The sequence below is a fragment of the Pogona vitticeps genome, chromosome 5 (assembly GCF_051106095.1).
Source record: "Pogona vitticeps strain Pit_001003342236 chromosome 5, PviZW2.1, whole genome shotgun sequence".
In the NCBI taxonomy this organism is placed as follows: Eukaryota; Metazoa; Chordata; class Lepidosauria; order Squamata; family Agamidae; genus Pogona; species Pogona vitticeps.
In genome coordinates, this window is record NC_135787.1 from 105,629,300 (window position 1) to 105,651,010 (window position 21,711).

General features: G+C 38.4%; 2 protein-coding genes across 5 annotated transcripts in view; one reads left to right on the forward strand and one right to left on the reverse strand.

The window, feature by feature from the left end:
- Positions 1–3,053, forward strand: part of LOC110087156 (poly(U)-specific endoribonuclease-A) — a 38,317-nt gene extending 35,264 nt beyond the window's left edge. For both annotated transcript variants that reach the window (XM_073000809.2, XM_020808625.3), the window contains exons 6-7: positions 790–943; positions 1,785–3,053. In XM_073000809.2, the coding sequence (XP_072856910.2) occupies positions 790–943; positions 1,785–2,048 (418 nt within the window). In that variant the 3' untranslated portion in view covers positions 2,049–3,053. The remainder of the gene's footprint in view (positions 1–789; positions 944–1,784) is intronic.
- PCLO (piccolo presynaptic cytomatrix protein) overlaps positions 2,724–21,711 on the reverse strand; it is a 333,182-nt gene continuing 314,194 nt past the window's right edge. For all 3 annotated transcript variants that reach the window (XM_073000807.2, XM_073000806.2, XM_078394224.1), the window contains 3 exons: positions 9,539–9,673; positions 8,563–8,708; positions 2,724–7,581 (listed from right to left, as the gene is read on the reverse strand). In XM_073000807.2, the coding sequence (XP_072856908.2) occupies positions 7,441–7,581; positions 8,563–8,708; positions 9,539–9,673 (422 nt within the window). In that variant the 3' untranslated portion in view covers positions 2,724–7,440. The remainder of the gene's footprint in view (positions 7,582–8,562; positions 8,709–9,538; positions 9,674–21,711) is intronic.

The following is a 21,711-nucleotide window of genomic DNA, read 5'->3' on the forward strand; positions in this document are numbered from 1 at the left end:
TAATGTTTGTTTTAATATTGTAAGCCACCCTGGGCACTCTTGAGAAGAAAGGTAGGGTATGAATATTTTAAATAAATAAATGATAAATAGCTAGGGTAGAGACATTGAGTCAGTTGCTCAATAGTAAGTCATCAGTTAGTCAATTCTATTTCTTCAGTGGGTCTACTTCAGTTACAACTAGTAGTCAGATTTACCCCAGATAAGAATATGTAGAAGTATATCCTCAGCTATTACTCTGTGTTATTCTTACTGCAATTGTGTGGAATTTAGTATTGTTTATAAACGGGCCCAGAACAAGTTAACCATAGTATTAATTACTAATTAATCATAGTAATAATGATAAATATCAGTGAAGAATTGGTAAATATCAAGCTTATATATATTTTTGAAGTAATGTGAAACATTTTGTTAAAGAATACATCACTAAGAAATCTAAGCTCTGCTGTTCTACCATGGCAGAAGACAAATTACTTAACCTTGTTTCCTCCCCACCAGTGGTTCCCAATCATGGGTCCCCAGATGTTCTTGGACTAAAACTTCACTAACTGTGCTGGCTAGGATTTCTGGGAGTTGAGGTCCAGGAACATCTGGGGACCCAAGGTTGGGAACCATTGCTCCACATCATTCTTAAGGCTCTCCTCCTTCTCAAAAAGTTTTTTGGAATTTTATCTTATTTCTACCAGGATACAGTGACATAATCTTAGGTAATATTTGTTTTCTCTTTGATTTTTAAAATAAATAAGTAGCTTAATTATGTTACATATTTTTAAAATATGATCTTCTGTGCAGACCTAACTCCTGTGGGTTCGAACATGTGTTTGTTGGGGAAACTAAGAGAGGACATGAAATCCTGGGTCTGCATAACTGGGTGCAATTTTACCTTCAGGAAAAATTGAAGCACATCGACTACAAAGGCTATGTGGCCAGAAAAAATAAAAGCAGGGTAAGAGGATATTATTAATCTCCAACCCCCACCTCTTTTTCCTTCTCTCTCTGATCATCCCCTAATTTGAACTTGAACGTCAGTCCTTCTATTAGACAAACTGAGGCAGCTGTTTGGCAGAAGAGGGAATAGTAGTGAGGTGCTTAAGGGCAGATATATATCATATGGTCTGCCTTGTGCTTCCTGAAGTAGCCTGTTAACCTGATGTGTGGCAAAGGATGCTGTCAATGTGAAATGAGATTTAATTGCCAGCCTTGCTGTTTTTTGCACATGGAAGGGGATGGGTGGGTGGGTCTCCAACATGTCCACCTCAGAGTAAAGGGCTGTTCAGAATGGCACATATGCAGAACTCTTCGTTTGGATTAGCAAACAAGAAACCCTCATATGACATGATGTTGGAGAAGTTATTTCAAAGGTCTCTGAATCCAGATCTTTTTCAAATATTCATTCTCAGCTAGGAGTCTGACAAACATCTTACCTCCGATTCTTTAAACCCATGCTTGGATCTAATCCCTTCTTTTTTTCTGCCAGTTGAGATTGACTGCCAGATGTTTAAAAATACACACATACTTCAGGAAATAAGTAGTGTGAAAAGGCTGAGGGGTGTATTTTACTTCCTGTTAGCCTTCTACCTCAGATGTGTCTCTCATCTGTGTCTTTCTGTGTGCAAGCATGTCAGAAAGAAAGAAAGAAAGAAAAAATAAGGAGAAAAGAAAAATGGCCATGCCCAAATTATTGCTGGAAAAGGCACACCATCCTCATATTTTTTAGTGGGGGTGAGGGTTGATTCAATTGTAGTCCGGAATATAACTTCCTGATATTTTGTTTTATCTTTTTTCAGCCTGATGAGGATGACCAGGTTTTAAGCCTTCAGTTTAGCTGGAAGGGACTTGTAAAGCCTGTAGGGAGCACTTTTATCGGTGTCAGCCCTGAGTTTGAATTTGCACTTTACACAATTATTTTTCTGGAGTCATCTGAAAGAGTAACACGTCAGAGGGTGAGAATAGAAGAATATGAACTGGAGATTGTTGTCTACCGCCATGGACGATGCATAGGATCCGCCTATCCAGTCCTTCTTAGCAGCAATAACGAAGATTTATATTGAAAATCTCAGAAGTTTATTTTTGAAGAAAAAACTTTTTTTTCAGCTACTGTGTCAAATTTTAGTTTTCTACATGTCTTCATGGAATGCTACTTAGCATGTCTGATAACGAATATTATGTATAAACCCAACACACTTCTTTTGCTATTTTTCACCTGTCTTTATATTGTTTTGAAAGCAATTTTTGTGAGAGAAAATGGCATTGAAATGAAAATAGAGTTTTCTTCAAATAAGTGGATGGCTGTCCCCTAATGCTTTGCTAATCAGCTTTTCAATGGTCATGGCTGTTCAGCCTTGCATCTCACATCTTGCCCCTCCCCCCATCCCCTACCAGAAAAAATGCTTTTAAAAAAGTATTTGCCACAGGCCTGTTCTTAGTGTTTTATGAGAATCTATGTTTCTGAGGCAAACTAATGCTAGTGAAATCTTATAAGCTGTAAGCATTAATTCCACCCTCATTTCCCTTTCTTTATCAGGTCTACATCAGACTCTTGATTATATTCTATATTTGCATGTGTGTGTGATATACAGCATTGATCTCCTTCTTTCAGGGGTTGCAAAAAGTTGGACCTGCCAGATGAACCGAACCAATTCCAAGTTCTTCAGTTTTGGCATAATGTTATCTGCATCCCTTTGTACAGAATAAGTGCCTCAGGGCTAGCAGAAAAAAAAGCAGACTGGGTATTTTAAATATTTATTAAGCAGACTGGGTTTAACAGTCTTTATACAACACAATTTGCATAAGTTCTCAAGATACATCCTGTATACAATCACAAAACCATGACATGAATTTATACATAGAGTGAAAACCAAGATGATTTACAAGCATTTTTCTCTTTTATACAGTTTCTCATACTCTTTTTCTTTGTTTCTCATACTATTTTTCTTTTGTACAACTTTTAGAACATGTTCTGCAGTGTGTGTTTTTTTTCTCTTGGAGGACTAAAAGGCAAAAATCAAAGAGTAACTGATTTATTCATTCAAGTGAAAAAAAAGATTAACAAACCACCATTGATGCATGCAACATTCATTGTGGAAATATTACATCCTTCCAAGACTACTAATGGTGGTTGTTGTATTTTAAATTTTATTCCTGGTGTATGTGTTCTCCCCACTGCCCTCAAATACCAGGGATACTGTACATGTTATCTGATAGGATGATGGCACACATGCTAGTCAGTGACTGCTGAGCACCTGAGCACGCCACTTAACATCTATACAAGATACAGTCAACTTGTATTGACACTGACATGCTTGGAACTCCAAATGGGATTCAAAATCCAAACTCAAACTTTTTGTTTCTTAATACAAAATGTATATTTACAAGAAAGTAACAAATTAAGAAAAACAGCTTTCTTCGGGTCACCTAGTCAGAGTTCATTATATAATATAATAGCACATAATTTAATAGCACATAATTTAAAAACCCATTAGTGTGTTTGTTATTTTGTCAAAAGTATTAATCAGAGCATATTGAGGAAACATCAAAATACAATTTATGGGTTAAAGAGAGAGTATCCAGTTTTTATTTTAGTCTAGTAACAACTTCTGCAAACTGGGCAGGAAGGCATGGACAGTCTCCAGATGGAATGCTAGTAGATTTGTACACTGCATTTCTTCACCACTTTAAAGATCCAATTATTAAGATATTCTTTTCCTCACATATACACATATGTATGTACATATGTTGACATTCAATGAACCTTGGAACATAAGACACTGTAGCAATGCAAAAAAGGTTTTAATACAGCTTGAGGTATGATTCAAATAAAAAGATAAAAATATACTATTAACATCTGTGTGAAATCTTCTGGAAACTAAATATGAATTAAATTACCCTATATTGAGCATACATACAATATAAGAGATGTTTACATTTTACTTCTTCATCCTCATAGAAAGAAGGAATATCAGCTGGTTACCAGCTACAATACTCACCCTCCCCACCCCACTGCCCTGAACAAGCTATTTCAAAAACTAGGCATCTAAAAAAAGGAACTTAACTGACAATGAAAGCTCCTGATGTAAACTGAGGAGAAATCTTTTCCATGTGCTTGCAGTGAGGTACCCGAGATCTTCAGAAATCCATTGAACAAGAGTGATATAAATTTGAGGGGTGGGAAGTCAGATCTCAAAAATGAATATAAAGCATCTATATTGCTCCTGGATACTATCCCTTTAAAGGATTGCGACGACAACAAAAGTTCAACATTCATCATAGGAACTCACAGGCCTTGTCTGGAAAATAAAGCATGAGCTGGCTGCTGCTCAGTAAGGAAAATGAAGGAAAAACAAGCAACCTCTTTAAAGAAATGACTAGTCATTTGTCAATACACACACATTCTGTGCTTTTAGCTCATATTTCAAGCTTCTCTCCCTGTGCGTGGCTGTTTATTCAACACAGCTTTTATCTCCAGCTCAGCAGACAATATATATATATATGTCTCTCTGTGTACACATATATATGTAAAATAAAGCGCATTGTGCCATCAACAATCTATATTTTTCAAGGATATGCACACTTAGATAACTTTCACTCACTCCATGTGAAGGTCTTGCCACATTAAAGCACTTCTGTTTGACAGAAGAAACAAACAGAATTCAAAGCATCAAGGAGAAAAATAAATATGCAGAAATATCTGTACATTTTCTTAAATACCCAAAGTCCCTTTTTTTTCCTTTAAAAAAATAATTGCCACAAGAAGGGTTTTGTTGCCTTTGTTAATTAAAAGAAAACGGTATTTAAAGGTGATTCCTCATTGCATAGAATGATTCCAGTACAGCCCAGACATTGGGTGAAAAGAAACATGGCACACTTGGGAGGCATCTTTTAGTCTCAGCACTGATGGAAACTTAATTTAGTGGATGTGTTACGTGTTCACTTGGTCTTTGTGATACATGAAAAGGAATGGTGATTCAAACCATCCTGGGGTTGGACAAGCCACTGCTCATAGAAAAAAAAAGCCATCTTTTTTAATAAGCTCACATTCTCACAAACACATTCATCTGAACATTTGTATCATAGTGAGCAGAATCCAAAGACTTAGAACATTACACATGGCCCTGGAATCAAGGACTGGTGGCTGATGGAGGTGGCAAATTCAGGAAGCCACGAAAGCAACACTAAAAAATTACATAGATATTAGCCAAATAAAACAAAATCTAGCAGTTTCTTGTTCCTGAATCCCTCACACAATCCATATAACAGTATGTTGCAAAAGCAGGCTAGATTTTTCAATTAAGAGTGACAATTATAGGCTTACTAGTAGGATAAGCCTTCCTCTTGGTGCCCACGGCAGCCTGAAATCTCTACGGCAACCATTGTAAGATTCACCGGCCTCTTTATAAACCTTAGCAAGAACAAAATTGCAAAACATTTGCACAAAATTGCATGTCTTGCCATTTTGAACCCAATCCCTGGAAACTTTGCTTAGCAATTGAATTTGAAACTGGCTATTTTAGGAAACAGAGAACCAGCCCTTATGAAATATATTGTTTCTTTGACTTGAAAAGAAGAGTGTGATAGGAAGTAGCAGACAATTTCTACATGATGCAGCAGTTCAAAGAGCGAGCCATATAATTGCCCCAGAGAATTGGAATGTGATTGACCTCGTTTCCGGGAAGAGAATTCGAACACCTGTTAATCATGCATTCATGTGCTGTAGCTTCTTCCAGTCATAACATGATTGACTAAAAGGAAATATGCACTGTATTAAAATGTAGAATTCAATCAGGGAGCCTGTACCTCATGCCACACATTGGCTGAAGAGATTATGCATAACTTTTATTTTCAGTCCCTTCCATTTAGTATGTATTTTCTAGACTTGAGGCATTTCTCTCCTGACAAGGGGGTTCATTATTTAAAATAACCATGAGAAGTTGTTCACAGTGAATCCAGCTTCATGCTTAGCTTGATTGTTTTTGTATGTATTTTCAGAAGTTTCTTTGACAGTCTTATGAAAAAAAGTTACATACATGAGCACCGCTTTGTTTGAAATCAAACTGTATGTTCTTCTCATTGGTTATTTTCTGCCAGTACTTGTCAGTATTGAAAGCTGAGTCATTCCATATCGTTAAACCATTTAGTTGCCCATTTTCCATTACAACAGTATAAAGCCAATTATTATAACAAGGGAGCTCAATTGTTGTTTAGGAAGTCCATTTGAGAAACCATAATCTTAGCTTTATTTTTAATGCCCCTAGTGCATAAGAATGAATCCTGCAGGGCTAGAAATCACTAGGAACAGATCCTTCATTTTATAAACAGGATTTGACATTACAGTACAGCGTTGCTGAAGGCCTTCTTTCAATGCTTCATCTCCATTTGCAAACGCATACACAAAATCTAGTCATACAAATTGTGTGATATGCCTTCTGGATGCCAAGTGTTTTTATTCACCTACAACCCCCTAAATGAGCAGAGAGGCATGAGCACGTGGAGCTGATGTATGAAGTACTTCATGCTAGACAATTTGAAGTTCACAAGGGCAAGACAGATGAGGCAGAAGTATTCATCCCAGTGCTTCAAAGCCCTTTGAATCGACTCAGTTTTTGTAAACAACTGACTCTAAAAGAGTAGGCTGAACTGCAATTTCTTCCACACAACCATTGCCATTTTCATGATATAGGGCTGTACAGCCCCGCCCCCAATGCTTTTACCCTTTCCAAAATGACAATTATTCTTAACGCTTTCTGCACTCTTTAACTTTTCCAAAATTCTCATTTTGCATCAGTAACATGAAGAAACAGAGAGATTATCATCCTGAATGTATATGCCAAAGCATACAACCCATAAAGGAAAAATAATACAAAATAGAAACACTGCCACCGTTTAAAATAAAAAATAAAAAATCCTGCCATTTGTCTCCTCGGGCACCCTCTCACTATACCAAACAGTCAGATATTCTGAGGTGCAGAAGAACACAAGCATTCTGACAAGTGAGAACTAGAAAGGCAGTCAACTTAGGTGCTTTTGCATAACATGTTCTCCTTTCTGATTGCACCAAGAACCAGATTAACTTTCTTTGGGACTCTAACCCTAGTCACAACAAAATTCCTCACCTCAACATCTGCCTTCAAGTGTATGGGTACTATTCTTTTGCTTTGGAGCTACAAAGACCCTAACATCACACAGTTTTCAAGTTATTCTTCTGTTTCAAGCACTCATTTTATTCTCTGGGCCTAGGGTGGTGACTGTGTTTTTTCTTTGCTGCTGTTTTTTTTTTAAATACAGCAAAACGAGTTGACTAGCCCTCATGAAAGTGTGCTAAGTAGCCCAGATTTTTTTCTACTTCATATTCTGAAAGCCTAGCTAAACACAATATCAAAGTAGAGTCACGGAGTCACACAAGCAGACTCTTGAAAAGGCTCAGTGCCAAAAGACAACATCTTTGCTTCAGTGTGTTTGTGTTGAGCTGACCAAAAGTTTGTGCCAGTTTACTATTCTTTTCCTGAGGTCCACTTTGTCAAGCCAGATGTATGCCTCACCAATCAAGGTCTTCTTCATAAACTTTCCTCCATTGGAAACTAGAAGAATCTGGAAACAGAAGAAGAGAGGGTGAAAGGAAGATTTGTATTAGAAAGATGTAAATGCCAAGAATATGGCTTCAGCCTGTATGGGATGGTGTTGCACTCTCCTTAAAGAACCAACTCCAGTTGGTTCACCAGCTGTACCCCTATGTAGAGAAAATGAACCGGGCCTTAGATATATATACATCCCAGGGTTCTTCAGAACACAACTTGAAAATTAGTGACTCAGAGAACATAAATCTCATTTTCATAGGTATATCTCATTAGCCACTAGTATACGTATGCAAGACCCTCCTAACTAGCCATTCTCTCCTTCTCTAGCTCAAATAAAATGAACTAAATTGGATTTGTTTTTAACATTCACGCCTTTGCCTTTTCTCAGTCTGGTAAGTCCAATGCAACATTTCCTTTCCTCATAAGAAGAGGATACACTAAATGACACCGGCTTGTCTACGGTCACCCATTGACCTGAAAGATTGAACAAGAATGTGAACCAGAACACAAGAAAGGGTGCCTACTGCAGATGGACAGTCTGATTAAACACTGACCCCTTCTTGTTCCACTTTACACAGCACATCCCCCCAAGAGCATAGCATTTTATTTATTCTCCTTAAAAATTCTGCTTACTTCTGTGCTTAAATTCCTAATGCACTTTGTATTTGATGAGTGAGTGCTCCTTTAACATTCGGATACCCAATAGCTTATACTATGTGCAAAGGACAGCAGCTTAGACAGCATGATTTTCTGCAGATTAATAGTGGGAACAGAAGGGGTAAACTGCTGCTGTTCTTTCGCTTAAACTTTCTAGCAGGGCTTTTCAGGTAGAAAATAAATGCATCACTGGGACACTGTTCATGGAACATATAACATCTCTCATTTAATGCTGAGTTTGGCCCCCAGCAAATGATGAGTAATTGAATGAAAAAAATAATTTTAAAGGCCCTGATAGGAAGCAGAATATTCAGTTTATATTAAACTGAAGGATTACCTGGAGGGAATGTCCAGTGGGACTCAAACTGAATCTAAACGTTTCATTGAATGAAGGCTCTCTGTCATGTCTGCATACTCTTGTTTTCTTCTTGATTACTCTCTTCTGAGTTGCAAGGTTGACAACATACAGCTTTACATAGAGATCTGTTCAAACAAATAGCTCAATTTATTATATAGAACCCCACTAGTTGTCTTTACTCTTAATTACTTTAGCAGCAAATTCATTCATGAGTCCTCAACATTTAAAGGGGTGTCTATTGTTTTTCTCTAAACAACAAATAGCAAAAATGCTGGGAAAGTTTGAAGGCAGCAATAAAAGAGGAAGACCAAATACAAGATGGACTGATTCCATAAAGGAAGCCACAGGGTTGAGTTTACAAGAGCTGAACAGGGCTCTTGAGGACAGGACATTTTGGAGATTGCTCATTCATAGCATCACCATAAGTCAGAGGGAACTTGACAGCACATTACAAGAAGAATAAGAATAAGAATAAGAATAAGAATAAGAATAAGAATAAGAATAAGAAGAAGAAGAAGAAGAAGAAGAAGAAGAAGAAGAAGAAGAAGAAGAAGAAGAAGAAGAAGAAGAAGAAGAAGAAGAAGAAAGGGAACAGAAGCCATTCCAGAAAAGTTAAAGTAGTACTCTATGAATTCAGAATCTCTACAGCCATGAAAGGGACATCTATTTGGGTATCAATGAAATTTACCAAATTAAATGAAGGATTAGATGATACGGCCAAAGATGACATTAAGAAAGCCACTTAGTTGTGCATTAGATTTTCATCAACCATATAACTGGGAAACCTCTTTTTCCTATGTTCCTGAGGACATCTGTCTCCTATCATCTTCAGTGATCGGCATTTAAGCCTCAAAAACCAAGAATGTTACTGCTAATCACATCATTAATATAATGATGTCACTAAGCTTGTCTTATTTTTTGACACAATATTAAAGAACTATTATATGATTGATACCTGGTAAATGATCTGGTGATTTAAACTTGTAGGTGATATTTCTGCATTGTAGAATCTCTACTATCAGTTGTTCCCCATCAGTCTTCATTTCCTTCTTTAAAGCAATCTTGATTTCACCCATCACTTGGGTTTTACCTGTAAAAGAGGAAAGGAAAAAGAAACAAAGAAATCAGCTGCAGTGAAAGAGGGAGAAAGTATGCTACAGATTTCATATTATTGCCATCTAGTCAGATTGAATCAAATATTTTTTAAAATCAAATTATATTTACACTGCTAATCAGCACCTTTGTCTCATGCCTTTAGTCTCACTGTACACTGAGTGGCACAAGACGTGGCGCTTAAAATGTTGTAGAAGACATTGGAATGCCATGCCCAGTCGACTGAAAGACAAATGTTTATTTCTTCACTGATAAATCCCCCCAATCCATGTGGAAGCCATGTCCTAGTAGTGCAGTCTGATTGTCAATTATGGATTTTTAGTAGAAATATGTGGCAGGAAAGCTACAGTGGTGCCCCACATAGCGACGTTAATCCGTTCCAGGATTAACGTCGCTATCCGGAAACATCGCTATATGGAACGTAAAACCCCATAGGAACGCATTAAACTCCGTTTAATGCGTTCCTATGGGGGGAAACTCACCGGTAAGCGAAGATTTCCCATCCGGCGGCCATTTACGCCGCCTCGGTAAGTGAGGGCAGGGCGCGAAAACGCTGCGGCCGGCCATTTTCTGCACCCGGCTCCCATTTTGGAACCACCGATCAGCTGTTTCCCTAACATCGCAATGCGAAGATCGGTAAGCGAAATGCTTACTGATCATCGCAATGCAATGTTTTGCCACCTAAAACATCGCAATGCGATTGCATTAGCGATCGCAAAAATGCGTCGCTATGCGGATTCGTTGTTAAATGGTGCGCTCATTAAGCGAGACACCACTGTATATGGAAAGATATACAAGAAATGTGAGTGAGATGTGAAAAGTGCAGTCTCTGGCTCCCTCTAGTGGCCCTTTCTGGTAATACATGCGAAAATAGTTTTTTTCTGGATTTTTTTTCCTTTTATAATTTTTAATCCTTTCAGGTCAGGTTGTGGATAACTGAATCAGTGGATACTGATCCTGTGAGTAAGGGGGCCCTACAGTATTCTTGGGGAATGATATAGTTGGCTGGATATCTCAGTGGTTTAGGTATCCAGTTACAGAGCCAGAGGTTGGGAATATGATTCCACACTGGGAGAAGAGCCAGCCTGTGTAGCCTTGAGCACACTATACAGTCTCTGGGTGCTCCCAGATGAAGAGAATGGTAAATCACTTTTAAATATTCTGTACCTAGAAAATCCTAGAGTCAGCATAAGTCAGAATTGACTTGATGGCATGCAATTATTTATTTTTAATGAGTGATATAACCTGTAGTTACAAAATTACCTTTTCAGTATAATGAGTACAATGAGAAACATTTAAATTACTTATGTCTCATGAGTAATACTTCCTTTCTGAAGTTACTCTCAAAGAGCATTTGAGTTATTATGACAGGTATTTTATGCCATTTTCTTTGTAATCCTAAATGGGAAAGCAAGTGGGCTATGCCTTTGTATTCTATACGTGCACAAATATTTGCGTGCCACAGTATTAACACTGTGAGGGAATGAGGGAGCATTTCCCTGTATTTTTCTGGCCCAAGCAATCAGACAAGTGGTCTGGTTGCCAAGAAGTAATAAGTAATACAAGAAGTTATTTTTAAAATGTAACATTCCAAGATTGATTATACTTCCAATTACCTGTAATACCAAGAGATGAAGGGATTTATAATCTAACAACTACGGTAGTCTCTTAAACAAGAGGAGAGGAAATGTGGATGCCCACATGTTTGTTTCCTCTTGTAGATACAGAATGACAGCAATTGGTACAACACCAGCAGATATTCTTGAATGTTCAACAATATCCACTTTATAGATCATGGCCTGTTAAGTGCTTGACCATACAATGGTGCCTCGATTTACGAATGTCCCGACTTATGACCATTTCGAGTTACGACCAGCTCCAGCTGCAAACGTTTGCTTCGACTTGCAGCCGGAGTTTCCAGTTATGAACAGAAAAAGGCAGGGGGAAAAGGTGGGAAATTCGAATTGCTAACTGTTGGTAGGTGAAGAGGCTGCTTCTTTGTAGCTCTTTCACCCCAACGGTTAGAGTGAGTATGATCAGGGAAGGCTTTGGACTGCCTGGTAAGGTAAGGTGCTGCTTTCTACTTTTTAAAAACTGTTCTGGGTGAATTTTGCAGCATGATTTTGAGCTGGAGGGTTATGCTTCTGTGCTGTGATGGGTCTTGGGGGTTTGTTTTTTGGTATTTTTTCCCATTTCCAATGGGTCTTGGGGGTTTGTATGCTTTTTGGATTTCCCCCCCATTTCCAATGGGTCTTGGGGGGGTTCCTTGCTTTTGGGTTCCCCCCATTTCCAATGTGTCTTGGGGGTTTGTTTTTTGGTTTTCCCCCCTTTCCGATGGGCCTTGGGAGTTTGTTTGCTTTTTGGGTTTCCCCTGTTTCCGATGCATCTTGAGGGGTTTGCTTGCTTTCTGCTTTGCTTTTTTTGCATTTTTGATGGGTTTTACACATTTCGCTTGCTTTCTGCTTTGCTTTTTTTGCATCTCCGATGGGTCTTGCACACTTTGCTTGCTTTTTTCCCCCCCCCCCTTTGACCGGAACAGATTAATCGTGTTTCCGATGGGTCTTGCAGTGATTTTTTGTGTGATTTTTTTTCTTTGGCTGGAATGGATTAATTGCATTTCAATGGATTTCAATGGGAAATGGTGCTTTGACTTATGACCATTTCAAGTTACGACCGGAGTTCCGGAACCAATTAAGTTCATAAGTCAAGGCACGACTGTATAGGTAAAACATATAAGTTATTTCAGGTCTAACATATATTTGAACACCTTGAGAGAATAATTTATATAGTGACTGGTTTCACATATAATCTCATTATTCAGTTAAATTTGTCACTGGCATTCCAACATGGGAAATTTCTCACTTAGACATAAAAATCAAGACAAAATCAAAGCACCTGGTTAGATAGCAAAACTTTTGCCACAGCATCGAGAAGCTGTGTGGGACTTCTGCCAACTATTTTATCTGCCATCAGGTGACTCACAATTCCCATTATACACAAGAAGTGCAAATGGTAGATAATCTAATTTCATTTCTTCTTCTGAAAGCAGATCTTAACTTCTTTTTGTTTTTGTAGTACTGCAAAGGTCTCCTTTCTGATGGGCTCACAAGATTGTGATTGTGGGCATGGCATTCTGTTCTTATCTAATGAGCTGATTTTAAAGAGTGGGGGCGTGCTATGGAAGTTAGGCCATTGGTTATCCCCATGACATTTATGTTAGAAGGCTCTGCAGAGTTTTATCTTGTTTCTCCCCTTACTATTTCACATCAGCATGAAACTGTTCAGTTAACCCATTCAGGGATCTGAAGTGACGTTTCCTTGGAAATGTAGGACAACTAGCTCTGCTTCTTATTTGCATTCAAATCATGTGTCTCTCTGTGTGGATGTGTGTGTTCCAGTGTGTATAAAGGACCTTAAAAGGTGCCTAGAACCACAAATGGACTAGATGAGAGGGAATACACTGGCACTCTATCCAGACAGAATGTGTTGTCTGCTCAAGAAGGTGGAGTTAAGCCTGTTTGAGATAGAGAGTTTCACATTGTCTGAGAAAAATTTTAAGTTTGCAGTCCAGGGAATACATCCAAATCCATTGTGGGCACTGAGTAGCCTTAGATGTCCAGAATGTATCCCATGAGCTTAAACTAATGTGCCAACTCCAGCTGTTCATGAATAAAGATAATATGGCTATGTTTATGCAGATACTAGTGATCTCCAAGTACTCATGCTAATGTTACTGCTAATGTATTTTATGCTTCTTCTGAAGATGTCTGGTTTCAAGTTGTTACAGAACTGGTTTTGAGACCATATTTCACCTATATTGGTGAATACACACAATATAGGATCGTATCACACATTAAGACATTACTGGTTCCCCATCTCTTTACTAATTTAAAGTGTTGGTGCCAACATACTTATGCTGCCTTCCCACTTTCTGCTCTGTCTGTTACTGAGCATGTAAGCTGTGTACTTTAAGTGATGCGTTTTCCTTTTACTCTGCGATACATAAAGGGTCGTTGCAATTGTGAGACCCTGATTTTTGAAATACTCTCTCCAGGAGCTCCTGCTTTACACCTTCATTTCTGTCATTTTGTTTCAGTCAATACAACTGAAATTAGGTAGCAGAAGGCAGGCAACTCTTGCACACATTTTTTTTGCAAGGATGTTTCTAATAAATTTTAAACTCACACTTTTTTACCAAATGTACACATTGTTTGGTGCACATTTCCCCCCACAGAAACACATTATGAGCATCAGAAATGTATAGATATCTGAGATAGGATACATTCCATCCCAGTGACATCACTGAGGTGTGAAAAAGATATTACCAAAGGGAAGTGCAAACTCAGAGGTCTTTTTCATCAATAACCTTATGTGGCAGCATACATGCATTCCACTGAACTACATATTACAGAAATTATTTTCAAGATTATCATCTCATATTCATATCACACTTCTAAGCAAACACCAATTTCTTCTTCTTACAACATTCTTCCTTTGGGTACACAAAGCTTTCAGTCCTATATCCCCAAGACATCAGACTTGTGAATGAAGAAGTGCTATATTCAAACTGACCAAATCCAAAACAAAACCAAGTTAATTTGTCAAATACAAACTGAGGCAAACTCATGACAGTCTTTTCCTCTTGAGGGTGCACTCCTTCTAAATATGGAATCAGCACTTGACCTAGGGAGGACTTCACCACATTCACCTTGGAATTAATACAAAATTAAACTGCAGTCTTCCCTATGTCCACTTGGAGGAGCAAAGTAACACTGTGGAGTAATATACAGTACTGTAGTTACAATGCTTAATCACAAGTAGGTCAGCCTGCTCCTCTAGCTACAAACTTTAAACTGCCAAATCTTCAGTCTACATCCTGGCTTTGTTCCCATGTAACAAACTCTATATTTTTATTCTACTAAACACACCAGACATTACAAAGTTTCTATCTATTAAAAATTATTACCTTTTACATACTTCTTTATTTTTTAAAAAATAGCACTTGATATTGCATTAAAAGTATAGACTCTCTCTCTTCTTGCAGTTTTGTACTCAGTCACTTGCTTCTCTGTACATTTGACTTGAAGATGAAACAGGGAAATGTTGGACCAAGAAAGGTTTGGCACCAGTGAGAGATTTTTCCACAAGGAAAATAATAGTTTTTAAAAGGGAATTTTCTTCAAAAGAATTGTTAAATTCATCCATGCTTGCTTCAGTCCCACTAATCAGGCCCCAAACTACTCTCTGCACCCAAATATTGGGCATTTCGATCAGGACCATGTGCTCTTTGCTCTTGAAGAGGCATTCTGACCCACTCCATCCAGAGCCTGTGCTATTATCTGTAAATTCTAATTCTCTGTTCAAAAGCTCATCACGCCACAATATGGAGCCATCTGCAGCCAATGAGAGGGAAATGGCAGCAGCCAGGAGGACATGTAGCCCTGAATGTGGCAGACCTTAACAATTTGGCCAGAATCCCAGCAGGTAGTGGTTAGTACTTGCACCACTGCACCAAAAAGGGTGAAAAGGGGGTTGAGAGCGAGGGAGAAAGAGAGAGAACATGCCCAGGGTTAGGGTTAGGAAAAACAACCCCAAATAATTAGTTGCGTGCCCCATCCAATCAAAGTCTATCATACAACAGTCTTCCTTTGACAGTCATACATATATGGTAAAGTTTAAGTTCAGCAATATGACATAGAAAGGAGAAGTCCCTTCCAGAAGATGTAAATGCTATGTAGGCAGTCATGCAAGTCTTTCACTTTATAGCTCCACAAAATGGCTGCAGAAGCAACTGCAAGAGAATAAAGATTGCCTCTGTCTTGGGCCTCAACTTCCACTCAACTTGTCCTTCAGCACCAGGAACTCAGAGTGCTCCTGCTACTATGCATTAGCTTTGATTTCCCTTTCCTCACATCAAGTGGTAGACATTGTTCTTAACCCTAACTAAGGAGGACTTGTTGGGGTGTTCCCCCACCTTGAGGTTAAATGGTGGCTATTTGCTCCATGCCATTGTCACCCCAAAATTTGAACAAACACCTCTGATTCACTCTATTTTTGCATTACCAATTTGTCACAAGACAGCGCACATTAAAACGAACAATGTCTACATATTAAAAGGAATACTATGCTAAACACTCTTGTTGTTCAACAGCTGATGCCCTTGTGGATTTAAGACAGTTACGGGGAAATGGGCAGGATGGTTTGCCATATCAGTGTTCACCGGGTCTGCAAAGCTATACATAGTTATCATGTAGGACTCTACAAGCATAGTCATTACCAATGCAAATAAACTGCAGAACACTCTTATTATGTTACCTGATGGAAGCCACAAGACGAGAATTCTGTTTATTCAGGCCCTGTTCTATTAATCTGGAGACTTTCCAAATTCTCCATTCTAGGAAGAAGCACTCTGTCTTCCAATACATTAGGCTGTTAGTGCACATCCTGTGTTCTGTTCAGCCCATTTGAAAAACTATTAGAAAGTCTTACTGTTTGCGTCTTTAGCCAAAACTACAGTTAAAAAAAACACACACTGAGTTTATTTTATTAGCATATCTGTATTTACATCCAGCATAAACTTGCAACACTGTTTTCCATTTATCTTGAGGGCTTGCCTTGAAAGAGCTAAATTCAGCTACAACTGAAACTTGATTGTATTTGCCAAATTGTCTCAAATGTGTTAAAATACAACATGTAAGAAAATGTAAAATGCGTTAAAAAAGAGAAACGCCTGGCTGACTCCATCTTCCTTCCAAACCCTAGAAGTATAAATTTCTTTTACGAAGTCTGGTGCTGCATATGAGAACTGAGAAGTAAAGTGTAACAAGCAGTATACCTTGTTACATGTTACTCTGGGGGAAAAGTAAAAACAGTGAGGTTATTGCTGTGAAGTAATGCAGTGCTGACTGATAATGTAGTTACATTTTTAGTACAGTGAGTAACTTTTACCTATTACTTTCAAAACATTGTTTTTTCCAGGTTCATTTTGGGGGAAGTTTGGCTATTTCTGCCATTTTCCTGCTTTCGAAGAGCCATATAGAAAAGAATATCCCCTCAAAACAACAAATATCTCATTAGGAATGTTTCCTCTAATGTGCAACATGTAACAAATAATTCATTATTCTTTTAGATAATAATTAATGCTAATATGTTACTTAAAAAACAATATTCAAAAGTATTGTGCATGCATCTAGGGTTGCCAAGTTTCAAGCCACTGGCAGAAGATCCAGGGAAGTGTTACGTTTCTCCAGGTTGAAAGGCAATTTCTTGGGACGAGCAGCACTGGAGGAAGAGAATGTTTGGTTTTTTGTTTGTGTGGTGGTTTTAATGCTTGAGCACCACTCTCCGCTCATTTCCAGCTAACATCAGGGCTCTCTGCCTCCACACAAACGTGGTCTTTATGTGTGTTATACTTGCTTTCTTTCCAACCCTTGCCCACCCCACTAACCCCTTTGAGGTGGAAGATCTCATCTTTTGGTCCAGAAATCTCAGGAAATGGGATGTTGGGAACCATATATGTGTATCTTCTGGTCAGCCCTATTGCACCTCTGCTACAAATGTGATGGCAGAACATGCATGTGCAAAAGAAACAAACAATCAAAACGATTAAAAAATATTTTAAGGGTCAAAAAGATAATTAATGAGGTAAGGATGAGGGAACTGAACAGGTAGAAAAAGAAAGTGCTCTTCTACCTCATCTGTCAAATGGCTCGGATCTTAAATAGATAATCTTTGTCATGCATCATGAGCATGGTCTTTTGTGTGCATTGGATTTTAAAAGCTCCCCGGTGCTGTACTGAAAAACCTGGTAGAATCCTAGCATTAAGGGCCTTTCAGCTCTGCTTTGTTGTCACCTGTAACCAAACACGAAAATAACTTAATAGCTCTCGGGGAGGGAGGAGATGGAAGGCAAGCTCAGTTGAAGAAATGCGCAGCATCTCAGGTCCATCCAGACACACAGTCTCACACTTAATCATCACACCTGCCTTGAGAGCTATGTAGCACCTTCAAATTTATATCAGTCAGTCATGCTGTGAACCACATGTCTGTAATGCATCTGTTCAGACATACACAAAAAGGGAAGAAAAGCAAAGAACTACATTGTGAGTGAATGAATAAATGAAGGAACAAACGATAACTATGTATGCATCTACAGGAAAACTTTCTTTTGATACCCTTAGTGAGGGCTCTTGCAGACGGAGCAAACATTCTATCTCAAGTGGTTTGTGATAAATCACGGGTAGTTTCAGTAGAAATGGAGGCTCACCAGAATTTTCATCCAAACTGAACTTTTAAAAGCATCTCCAAGAAAGAAAGAAAGAAAAGTAAAATCCTAATTTGAAACACACCCCTTTGCTGTTGCTTTGATGCTATTTTTGTTTAAATAAAAGAGTGCTAAGTTAAAGCCTCCGATTGGGAGGTTCTGACAAGCAAATGAGCTTCACAGGAAGGAGAGGATGTGCCATAGCTCTGAAATCCACACCCTGAAACTGCCCCTGCAAAATTAATCATGAAGGCCATAGGTGGAAAGCAGTAATGAAGGTCATTAATTCATAGGGTTGAAATGACTTGATGAAAACAAATTGATGGCACATAACAACAACAGCATGCTAATATATATCTCTGCCAAGAAAGAAGATGGCAGAGCCCACCATGGTGTCTTTCTGCTCTTGTCCATATTTGGGTCTTTTGCTAGGTCAGTATACTGATTGGTTTGTGCTTTTCCCTTGAATTCTTATGGACATCCAGACATGTTACCATACATTTAGGCTACCATCTATTACTGAACAGCAGTGAAATAATAAATCAATTATGTTACAGTCCTTTCAAATAAAAAGCAGCAAAATTTCTTTTCTAACTTTCTTTTTTTTAAAAATAATCTCTCTCTTGAGGACCAAAGCTCTTTGTTTACTGCCATAGAGCTTTTCTTACTCTACCCCTTTCCACTGCTTTAGGCATCTGGATAGTACATTTTTAGCTACTACTTGCTGGTGAACTGAAAGAGAGATTAAAACTGTTCTGCAGTCTCTCCCAATGTTTGGAGATGAAAAGCATAGCAACAAAACCCTTTCAGAGACCATCCATTTGGCTGTCAACAAGAAAGAAAGGGTGCTTTAGGGGGTAAAGCTTAAAATAAAACAGGAGCAGAAACAACAATTTAGCATCGCTGCACAAAAGCTGATCTAGCAGCATGTTTTGCCATAGGGCTCAGGGCTATCTCTATCCCCTGCTCTCTTTTCCTTCCCTGTGTAGTCATGTTCTGTTATCATTTAGATCAGCACTCCCAGAGTCCTGTCATTTTTAACATTGCAAACATATATTGGGGCAAGGGAGTATTGGGAAACATTGCCAATAGGATCAACTTTTGTAAGAAGGGAGGAGAGATTTAAAAAATAGCTTCTAGCTATTTTAGATGCATTGTATACCCTCAGTTTGGCTGCAGTTTTACAATGCTTCCCTCTTTGACCTCTTATAAGGGACACGTCACACATTTTTATGGGGCATGTTACGGTGTGGGAATTTATCTGTGTGAATCATTCTGTGGAGCTGGAATCAACAGTGGCATGAAATGTGGCACTCTACTATGTGTGAGTGGCTGAGATTAGAAATGGACCATCGGCCTTTGGGAGAAAAAGATGGGCATGGTCCAGATTTTATTTTCCCTTTAAAGAAGAGAAAGGGGGAAGTGGGGGGGGGAGTAACTAGGGAAAATAAGGTTAAGGGTGCCAGGACTTTGCTGAGTGGGAAAGAGACTGGCCTCACAAACAACTCCTTCCTTCTCAGAAACTGACTAGCAGTTGAATCTTATTTCCATCATCAATAATCTGATGTCTTTCACTGTGCCTGAAACAAACTGCTGCTTTAGGGGTTTAGCCACACAGCTTGGTCTTCAAGCAGCTTGGCGCCACTCTGAGCCTTTTAGAATCTGCCACCAACACATGGCAGTAGTGAAGAAAGGGTGAACATTTTAACTCTGTTTTTTTTTTTTAAAAAAAAAACATAGGATTTGTGTATTAATTTATCCAGGTCCATCAATTTCTTCATATTCAAGAAAGGAAGACCTGGTGGTTGAAAACATCGGAAGGAATGAGAATCAGAAGCAGGCAGATCCATTGGACTAGGCCCTGGATTTTAAGTGCTTAGCTCTTCGAGGTTTGGTTTTGAACCTCAATAACACTGAATCACATTAGTGCTAAATCAGGACTGCCACCTCTTCTTTTTCAGAGAGGCCCCTCACCTTCAACACTTAATTTGGCAAGCTTGTATAATATGGTCCACTCTATAGCTTTATTAAATAATGAACCAACATTCACAAATTGCATTCTATTCAGAAGGGGGGGGGAACCTGAAGCCCCTTCCCCCACAAATCAAGTAAAACAGAGAGTGAACATGCAGATTTTCTGCTAGTGAGGGAGTCATTTAGGTTGTGCCATGTGGGGAGAGCAGTTAATTTTCTCCTCCCCACCCACCTCCAGTTCCTATGAAACTAATTCCCAGAGCTCTCATTAGTCCCCAAAGGGAAGCAATGAGAGCTTCCTGCCATGGTCTAACAACATCTGTTTGAGGTGGGGCTTGTAACAGGCAGAGAAAGAGTTAAGCATCTCCTTGCTATGCATGGTTCTTATCATCAATCTCTACCTCCACCAGATATTAATACAAGAATTAACATACAGGTTCAAGTTTAATATTTCTCTCAATTTGGCCTTGGATGGATTCTTTAAAAATCCAAGTATCAAGAGCCTTTGTTTTATAAGGGTTTTTTAAAACATCAGAAATAACATTTTGCTAAGCCATTGCTGCATATACCCTTTGAAGAAACACACATCCAAAGGAAGTTTAGCAGCCCATAACTAACTGAACAGAACATTGGATCTTGACCTATGAATATATTAGTGCTGATAGATAATTAATATCACAGTCATAAACAGTGAAAGTAAGTGTTAATGTGTTTAATGGGGAATACTATAGATTTAATGTGCATAGTACTGCAGCCAAAGTTGTAGTTTATCAGATACCCATCATACTGATAAAGCTTAAATTGCACTAAATGATACTGACGACAATGATTTACAGGACCATGGAAATTTAAAGCACTCCATATACCTAGTTTTGTCGTTACAATCTTATTCCTCTGAATTAGGTAGGGATAGTGGCTGAGACTGAGTGAATGGGACATGCTTAACTATTTTAAAGCCATTTAATAAAGTATGTTGCATAGGGATGGCCCTTTTGTATCTAAACAAAAGTTCCAAAACATGACAGAGGCTCTCTTAATTTGGGGTATAACAAAGTTTCATAATTTTTTCAAGTATATATTGAGGAGCACAAATGAGCAACCCGAAAGAGTCTTTCCCTTTTGTGTAAAACAAAAGGACTAGTACACAAAAAATAGAAAAAAATAGAAAGCGCACTGCCAAAAGAATCTGAAATGAAAAATATACAGTATATATTTGCCGTGCATATCCCTAATTTTTATTTGCCATGCATATCCCTAATTTTTCAGAGATGAGGTTCAAAACAGGAGTGTCATTTCCAGCTTGGCCTCTTTGTCAACATTGTACCAGCTGTCTCAGTCAATGTGCTGCAAGGACATAAAACTACCCAAACTGTCAGAATAATCTTGCTTTGATATATGGTTGTTTTTTTTTTAAGAATAATCTTGGAATGTGAAATGGTATATAGTCTCCATACATATTTCTGCACCTCACTACAAGTCATGGTGATAGCCCTGCTCCTAACTTAATACTCAGGGCCACTCTTTACATGATAAAAACAAAAGTCAAATCTTTCCACTTGGCTGTACACCAAGTCATTCGTTCCAGCTTTCACCCCTAAAATGAGAAGACTATCTTAGTTCTATTTGTTGGTTCATTTGCTAAAAAAATTAAATATATTGTATAAGCCACATGGTTTAAATTAGAGCAGATAATTTGGATCCAATTGAATTCAGATTGCCAATCAAAATGTAGTTTCAGAATTTATTATATGTCAGTTTACACATCCAGTTCTCACTGA